The 9,531-nt window shown below is 44.6% G+C and overlaps 1 protein-coding gene across 2 annotated transcripts in view; it reads left to right on the top strand.

The window, feature by feature from the left end:
* The window catches only part of LOC112145575 (serine/threonine-protein kinase BRSK2), a gene marked incomplete at its 3' end in the record, with an annotated part of 302,845 nt that overhangs the window by 163,926 nt on the left and 129,388 nt on the right, over positions 1–9,531 (top strand). For both annotated transcript variants that reach the window (XM_036211820.1, XM_024270896.2), the window contains 1 exon segment: positions 6,441–6,535. In XM_036211820.1, the coding sequence (XP_036067713.1) occupies positions 6,441–6,535 (95 nt within the window).

Here is a 9,531-nt window from a genome sequence, read left to right as displayed (position 1 = left end):
ATCCGCTTGTGAAAGTTTCTCATTGTGAGTCTCAACTCCCCGAAGGATCTTTCCACAGAGCTCCGACAGATCGCCTCTCTCCGTCTTCCGCTCTCAGACTGCCCGATAAATCAGAAATCCTCCGGTCCCCATTAGGATTAATCCAATTATCAGAAATCCAAATAGGTACACATCCTCAACATCTTCCACAGACAGCTGGGCCAGACACATCAGCCTCCACTTGCCCCCATGGTTGGTGTATCCAGCCGCGTGGGTTCCGTCTGGGCAGGAGGGGTCTGCTTTACCGTTCCTTAGCGTGGAGTAAATTTTGTCAATTCAATTCAGAGACCAGCTGATCAGATCCATTTTCAGAATGCAAAAGCAGTAGTTGCAGCAGGTTGAAAAGTACAGGCTCTGGGGCAGACAAGACAAAAGCCTTGGGAGTGAGCTGACAACAGGAGGAGCGAGAGGAAAAGCGTCTGACCTCGGCGAGAGTCAAGCAGAAAGTAAAAGAGTTTAGAGGTTAAGTTTTCCTTGGTCATCTGCTTACAAGGGTCGATCTTAGACCTTCTCAAATACAAAAGGAGCTGCCTGCTTTGTTTCTTCTCAGTTTTCTGTTGTTCTTGCTCAGTTCCTCCGTCAAAGCCTGATTTCCGGCGCTGGTCCTGAAGGGCTCCCAGCTCTGCAGTGGAAGTCATCTTCCAGTTCCTGTGACGGCGAGATCAATGGAGCCTGAAGGAGATCATCCAAGATGCAATTTCACTTCTACGTGTGGACATGAAAGAGCCCCCAGGCTGCCCTGATGGACTGCAGGCCCCCGCTTCTCTCGTGAGCCCCCACAGGGAAATCATCCTTCAAATGACGACACACAGGTCCCCTGTGAAATATTCCCGCTGCTGGAGTAATGAAGGGCTGCATATACGTCCTGGCATTTCTGTTGCAGTCTGCAGACATTCAGTACAAAGTGAGTCAGAGCTTTGATAGAGATGAATGGAGCTGCCGCATTCAGATCAAAATGCTGCGTGTTGACATTTGCGTTTTGCATCTCCATCAGGTGACCTCGCTGCTGATCCCACCCTCCTGTCTTTGTTATTCACCAACTTTATTGTCATTTTTCTGAAGTGCTTTTGAGCAATCCCTGCAGCCTTTAAAGACCAGAGCCTGCCCATGAACCTGAGTGCTGGAAGATTATGTTTTGAAGGATGTGCTTTGGAGAATTAGAAGTGCTTTGGAAAATGAAGAGAGTGGTCGTGTCAATCCTGCTCTGAGACTCCTTTTGTTTTTCCAGATCTTCAGTAATAAGATCAGACCAAAAATTGGCAAAAAAGTTCGCAGAGGACATGGAGGAAGTGAAGAAGTCCCTCAACTTCATGTCAGCAAAATTAAGTTTGCTGGTCAAGAAACAAGATTTGGTCGCTTTAACGGAGGAAGTACGGCAACTGAAGATGGCGATCCAAGAAAGGGACAAGACAATAGAAAACCTACAAAAAAAGAGTGGATTACCTGGAACAATACACAAGAATGGATAACGTGGTGATTACTGGCTTGGTGACAACTCATCGAACTTATGCAAGAACTGCTACAAATGATAAGGATCGAGAGGATGCCCCACCAGGAGAACTACAATCACTGGAACCGCAAGTCATTAACTTCTTTAACAGTAAAGATATTATGGTGGACAGCAGAAATATAGCAGCTTGTCACACTATAACTCAGAAACAAAACAACACGCTAAAGATAATTGTGAAATTTTCGAACCGTAAATTCAAAGCTGAACTGTTGATGCAAACCAAAAAACTAAGAGGCTCAGGGGTTTATGTCAATGAATACCTCACAAGGAAGAATGCTGAGATTGCACGCCAAGCAAGAATACTGAAAAAGCTGATTCAAGACACATGGACAGGGAAGTGCAAAGTGATGATTAAACCAAATGGGACACCAGAACAAGCCAAAAAAGTAACTATAAGGGAAATGTCTCACCTGGATCAATACAAGTAAGGCAAAATGCAATTCTTTCCTTTTTCCTGTGTTTTTGCTACTGCTTCAGCTTCATTAAATAAATACAAATCAAATAGTGGATCATAAAAACTTTAAGTCATGTATATTTCAAGAATACAAGCAATATGAACAAGAAAATGACATTGACCCTGATAAATACCTCTATGAGAATATAAACCTGGACTGTAGGCATTACTCAGCAGATGATATCAAGGAACTGACTGAAGAGTTCTTTATTATACACTTTAATAGTAGAAGTCTCTACAGGAACTTTAGTAAAATAAAAGAGTATCTGCAGCAAATTCAACTTACAATCTGTATAATAGCTATCTCAGAAACATGGCTTTGTTATGATAAAGAGTTGCATGACGGTTTAGATGGATATGATTTATACAAACAAAACAGAGTGAATAAGAGATGGGGAGGTGTTGCTTTGTTTGTAAAAAGGGGCATAAACTGTGCAATAGTGGAAGAAATGACTACAGCTATTGACGATTTGATGGAGTGTGTCACTATTGAAATAACAAATGAAAATTCAAAAAAAGTCCTAATAAGTTGTATTTACAGAACCCCTGGATCATGTCTTACCAGCTTTAATAGAAAAATATCTGACTTGTATGCTAAAGTAACGGATAAGAATGTGTTTGTTTGTGGTGACTTTAATATAGATTTGTTGAAGTCATGTGATAACACTAAATCCATGGAGTTTATAATTAATATGTTTAGTTTGAGTCTGTTCCCTTCAATAATTAAACCAAGTAGAATAACAAACAAAAGCACCACCTTGATTGATAATATTTTTGTTAATTTAAATTCAAAAAAGTGAAAAGTGGTCTTTTATTGACAGACATAAGTGATCATCTACCTGTTTTTTGTCATATTGAAATTACACAACTTAATGTCAGATAAAATAAATACTGTTAAAACAGTGAGTGTCATGATCTGTGCTTAAGTTTTGTCATGTTTTGTTTTTTCCCTGTCAGTCCCACCATTTTCAGGTTACATCATCCACAGCTGTTTCCATTTAGTTAATCACCCTCAGTGTATTTAAGTGTCTGGTTTTTAGTTTCTCATTGTCAGATCATTTGTTCTGTTATGTCACGTCACTGGTTTGCTTCTCCTGGTTTTGTCATGTTTTGAGTTTTTTAAGTAAATCTTTGAGTTTCTGCCACCATGTCTTGTCTCCTGCATTTGGGTCCTCCACCACCACCCTGACAGTATGACAGTAGGAGCAGCCTCTCACTGAACAGGCTTCTCCCGCTGCTGATGGCAGAGTGCAGAGGGTGGCTGGCATTGTCCAGGATGCCCTGCAGCTTGCTCAGTGTTCTCCTCTCTGCTACTGCCACCAGAGGGTCCAGCTTCATGCCAACCACCGAGCCAGCCCGCCTAATCAGTTTCTCCAACCTGGAGAGATTGGCTTTTGAGGTGCTCCCACCCCAACACACTACACCATAGGACAAGACGCTAGCAACCACAGACTGATAGAAGATGACCAGGAGCTTCCTGCAGATGTTAAAGGATCTTAGTCTCCTAAGAAAGTACATTCTGCCCTGGGCCTTCTTATACAGCTGCTCAGTGTTGCTCGTCCAGTCCAGCTTGTCATCCAGCCACAGCCCAAGATATTTATAGGTGTGTACAACCTCCACCTCCTCCCCACCCACCAGAACTGGCCTAGGAGTGGGACTGTCTCTCCTAAAGTCCATAACCAGTTCCTTAGTCTTTGAGGTGTTGAGCTGCAGGCTGTTGGTGTGGCACCAGGTAGCAAAGTCACTCACCAACCTCCTGTACTCCTCTTCATCATCATCCCTGATACACCCCATGATGGCCGTGTCATCTGCAAACTTCTGAATGTGACACAGTTCAGAACTGTAGCGGAAGTCCGAGGTGTACAGGGTGAAGAGGAAGGGGGAGAGGACAGTCCCCTGTGGTGCACCGATTCTGCTGACCACAGTATCAGACACGATGTCCTTGAGCCTGACATACTGTGGTCTATCGGTGAGGTAATTGTAAATCCAAGCAACCAGGCTGGGGTCCACTTGCATTCTTGTCAATTTTTCCTGGAGGACAAGGGGCTGGATGGTGTTAAAGGCACTGGAGAAGTCCAGGAATGTAATCCTCACCGTGCCACTTCCCTTGTCCAGATGCAAGTGGGCTCTATGTAGGAGGTAGAGGGTGGCATCCTCCACCCCAACCCCAGCCCGGTATGCAAACTGCAGAGGGTCCTCTGCATGCTTAACCTGAGGCCTGAGGACTTTGAGGAGCAGCCGCTCCAGTGTCTTCATCAGGTGTGATGTGAGAGCCACTGGTCGGAAGTCATTCAGCTCGCTGGGCCGGTTCTTTTTTGGCACCGGAACGATGCAGGATGTCTTCCAGAGGGTGGGCACTCTCCTGAGTTGCAGGCTCAGGTTGAAGACTCGTTGTAGCGGCTCCCCCAATTCAGCAGCACGGGTCTTCAACAGCCGGGGACACACGCCATCAGGTCCTGCTGCCTTCCGGGGCTGAAGCTTCCTCAGTTCTACAGTCACCTGATCAGCTGTGAAACAGGGAGGGGATGTGAGGGCGGGGGGGTAGGTAACCTGCCCTGGCAGGGATGAAGGGGGTGAGTGGCTGTTGTGTGGGGGAGGTGAGAGAGAGAAGAGGGGGAGGGGGGATGGCCACGACTGCCTGGGGATGAAGGGAGAGATGGAGGAGGAGGAGGGGGGCTTGGCAGTGATATAGATTATCATTTAAAGTTTGTCAAATGTTAAATGTATATAATCAACCAAATAAAAGTCTTCATCATCATCATCATCATGAAGGTGTTTCGAGAATCATCCCGTATTGTGTCCATATAGGCGGGGGTTAGTTTTTGTCCTTTGGGGTCACAGTATTTATGGAGTCAGCCCAGTTGGTCAACACCCTGAACATGTCACCAGTCTGTTCCATGACTCCACAACAATCTAGTTTTTCTTTTTTTTTGGGTGGTGTAATGAATGGTTGGGTTTTGTCTAAATCAGAGTTTAGTATCTCCCGCTCTACAAGGTGCTCTTAAAAGCCTCAATTGCTTTCAAAAAACGGAAATGTGCTCTCTATCCAGAGCACCTTATATGTGATTAATTGTGGTAGTGTCTGTTGATGTCAAAATGTTTTTGAGAGGCACACAGCATTCTGCGTAAATGCTAGCTCGGGTGAGACTGTGAATACGCTAATGCAGCTAGCATGTAGCAGCTATTTATTTATTTATTTTTTTTGCATCACTAACAATGTTTGGACTTAGTAACATTTGTTTTAGTGGTAGTAGTCTGTTCTTTTAAGGGTTGCTGACAAGTTTCGGAGCTACAGGTACTGTGAATACGCTAACGCTTCTGGCCACCATGTAGCGTGTTATAAGCAAGTTCTAGAGTTACTGAGAGCATGGGTAATAAAGTCTGACTGACTAATGAACTTTTCTCTGAGTTGTTTGTCTCATTTAATGAGTTTTATAGTTGGTTGTGCCTTACGCAATAATGCAAAGTGTGTAGCCAGGTCAAATGTATAGATCTGTTTCAGTAAGCGCTGGGGTTTGATGGAAGTCAACGGGAAAATCTTGAAAATCCGATTATTAATAGCCGGAAGTCCCTCCCCAGGCCAGAGTTGGCCGCAAAAAAAAAAAAAAACATGAGCCGGAAGTCCTCGCCTGGAACCTCTCCTTTTAAGCTTTCGATCTGTTTTCACGTTTCTTCTCTCTTTTTTTCAGCCCTTTTTGCCATTTTTTCGCCTGCTCTGATCAGCAATTAGCTGATTCACAGAGAGAAAACATTTTTCCTGCTCTGATTAGCTGATTTACGGTGAAAAAAACGAATGCAAAAAGGTAAACAGGTGTAGTTATACAAATTTGAATATATGAAAAAAAACTACGAAAAAATTAACTCGTAGTACAATTTCAGTAAAAAGTGCAAATTTTTAAATCTGTGAATTGTTCTTTAAGGAATAAAAAAATTATAAAATAATATTTCATTGTTTAAAAAAATGACAGTTTTTATTCAACCCATTAAATAAATTGTAAACATATAAATGTTTGATTATTTTCTAACAGTTTTAGCAGTCTAAGGAAAACATCCATGTTAACCCTTTTAGAACTGGAGCTCCTATGTTTATGTTCTTTGATTTACTGTAGTTTTATTAATTGTTAACACGATCAATGTAATTCTCCTTCAGAATCTTACGTAATTATGTTGATCGTCCTGAAAAGTTGCATTATTTTAAAGACTTTGTGTTTAAGCGTTGCCAGCGACCCCTCAGGTGTTAAAGGGTTAAAGCCACCAAAACAGGGGGTGCTCTGTGTGTGTATGTGTCATTCATACATTAAGACGTGAGGGAATGTGCATCTTTTGCATGGAGCTTCAGGTTCCACAGACTGAACAGCTGTCTGTGACTCTTTCCATTGGGATTGGCATACGCTTGTGTCAACCCCAGACGCTAAATGCTCCCCGTCTGTCTTTCAGGTCTGGTGAAGCTGGGTGTCCACTGTGTCACGTGTCAGAAAGTGGCCATAAAGATCGTGAACAGAGAGAAGCTCAGCGAGTCCGTTCTCATGAAGGTAAGTGTTTGTGACTCTGTGAGAAAACCTCCAGGACCAGCTGTTGCTGAAGAAAACCTGCAGTGTTGCCGCTTCCTGAGTCATAGACCCAAAGGCAGAGGTCTGCAACCTTTAACAACCTTTCACAATAAGAGGTCCAGTTTCTTACAGAACAAAACCCAGTGGGAGCTAAAAAGTTCCAATTAACTTGATCATTTCGGGGCTATTAAGCCATTCATTTATCGAACCTAGCTTTAAATCTTATAATTATTGATTTAAAGTCCCCAATGAAAATAAAAAAAGAAAATAAAACATCCCCCAAAATCCCAAAAATGTTGTAATCATGATGAAGATCATGTTGAAGATTCAGCGCGCGCTCAATATGTACTCGATTTGTACGTAGAACTCGCAGCCCGACTTTAAAACTTGCTTAGCAACGTGCACTAATGCGCGCTGGTTGATCGCCGACGCGCCCGGTATGTAAGCGTAAGCTATTGGAAACAATGTAGATAGTGGTAAAGTTGACCACTTCTCAAGTTACTGCAGAAACCCACCTTAGTGCAACAAACACATAAAGATCAGCCAGCATTTCAGAGCACAAGCTTTACCTGGCCTGCGCCGTTATACATGCACAGTCCTGAAAACATGCGGATGATTAGTCTGACAGCGTTCCTTTGTTCGGTCTGGAGATGATCTTGTTACTACATCGTGTGCTGAAATGGGCAGTTTGTGCTGCGTCCGCGCAGGGATCCAGCCTAACTTTATGCACGTGTTTTTCCAGTATGTTTGCTGACTGAGTGCCACTGCACAAGAGTCACTCAGATTCATTCATTCATTCATTCATCTTCTTGACCGCTTTGTCCCTTTCGGGGTCGTCGGGGTGCTGGAGCCTATTCCGGCTGCTGATGGGTGAAGGCGGGGTTCACCCTGGACAGGTCTCCAGTCTGTCTCAGGGCCTCAATCACACACCCATTCACTCTCACATTCACACCTAGGGGCAATTTAGAGTCACCAATTAACCTATGAAGCATGTTTTTGGACGGTGGTAGGAAGCAGGAGTCCCCGGTGAAAACCCACGCATGCACAGGGAGAACATGCAAACTCCACACAGAAAGGTCCCAAATCCCCCAGCCAGGATTCGAACCGGGGAAATCTCACTGTGAGACAAGAGCGCTAACCACTGCACTACCGTGCAGCCCCACTCAACACCGCTGAATTAGCACATGCATCAATATAGACAGTCCCGCGATTACTTTTTCTGCTTGCGGGAGGATTAACACGCGCAGGAGCAGAGAAGCGAACGGTGGTGTCTGATCCATGAGGAATGTTTGGTTCATGCGTGGTGTTTTAAATAATAAATGATACCATACAGGCTATGTTCCGCTCCTGAAAGTCTGCGCTTCCCCCTGCATGGCTGTGTACCGCGCGCCACGCAGAGATCCAACCAAACTTTACGCGCTTGTTTTTCCAGTATGTTTGATGACTGCTCGTGAATGCAGCCCTGCTAAATACTGTCTGATCACGCTGCACGAAATCCCTTGAGGCTTTAAAAGATTGGTTCCCGGTGCCACCCGATCAAAACCAAAACAGAGCGTGTGTCTTTGTTATGGGAGCCACGGATGACAGACGGCACACACACGTCACGGGGAGGCAGCGCTGGGCGAGTTACGCCTCCATATGTGAAGGGATTGTTGACACCTGGGCCAAAGATCTGCTGTAACTGTTGTCCGAGGTTTGGCTAAAAACGCCGGCATCATTGCTGAACAACCGCCTGATAATAAGACTGACTCCAACAACAATGTGAGGGAACCGGCGTGTTTGATGAACAGCTGCTTATTTCAAACACTGAAGTTGTGTTGTGGAAGGAGATCGATTAAAAAAATAATGAGTTGTTTGTTAAATAGCGGAATGGAGTTTAACTAAACTCATGGTTTTGCTTCTTTCACCTTTTTTTCTGCGCCTTATAATACGGTGCACCTTATGTATGGACTAAGTACAAAAACAGACCCCTAATTAAGACTGCGCCTTATAATACCTATGGTGTGGAAAATACAGTACTCAGAAATGCAAAAACAAAATGAGTTCTTATTACATTTGTCCTCTTTCAGAAGAAAAATGACAGACATGTTAAAAACTCAAAGAACAGGATTATCATCGGAGGGGGACTTTATAACTATAGTTTTGATCAGCTTTCTGACAGGAAAAGGGCACAAAACATCCATCTATCCATCGATCCATCCATCCATCTTTTTCCACTCATCCTGGACCGGGTCGCGGGGACAGCAGTCTAAGCAAAGATGCCCAGACTTCTCTCTCTCCAGTCTCTTCCTCCAGCTCCTCTGGGGGGGACCCAAAGGGGTTCCCTGGCCAGCCGAGAAACATAGTCTCTCCAGAGTGTCCTGGGTCTTCCCCGGGGCCTCCGCCCAGTGGGACATGCCCGGAACACCTCTCCAGGGAGGTGTCCAGGAGGCATCCAGATCAGATGCCCGAACCACCTCAACTGGCTCCTCTCGATGCGGAGGAGAAGCGGCTCTCTCCAGGTGACCGAGCTCCTCACCCTATCTCTAAGGGAGAGCCCAGCCACCCTGCAGAGGAAACTCTTTCAGCCGCTTGGGGTTGGTATCTCGTTCTTTCAGTCATGACCCAGAGCTCATGACTATAGGTGAGTACTGGGACGAAGATCAACCTTTAAACTGAGAGCTTTGCTTTCTTGCTCAGCTCTCTTTTCACCACAACAGACTGGTGCAACGACCGGAAAATGGCGGATGCCGCTACAACAAAAAACCTAATTACAAACTTGTTTTAAACTTCTGTCTTCACAAACACCAGACCTTTATACGTTAACGTGACAAGGTCACAAACGCCCCTGATCTCCAGACCAGCTCCTCTACCTCCACCTCCTCAATCACATTTGGCAATAAAACACTACTCACATCTTCAGGTCCATCTTTTGAAACCTCGAAATGTCATTTTTCCATCTGGCTGCTGATGCAGACCGTGTGTCTCTGCGACACCAC

The sequence above is a fragment of the Oryzias melastigma genome, linkage group LG5 (genome assembly GCF_002922805.2).
Source record: "Oryzias melastigma strain HK-1 linkage group LG5, ASM292280v2, whole genome shotgun sequence".
Classification (NCBI taxonomy): Eukaryota; Metazoa; Chordata; class Actinopteri; order Beloniformes; family Adrianichthyidae; genus Oryzias; species Oryzias melastigma.
The sequence above is the reverse complement of the archived record's forward strand: the minus strand, read 5'-3'. Positions and strand labels throughout refer to the sequence as shown.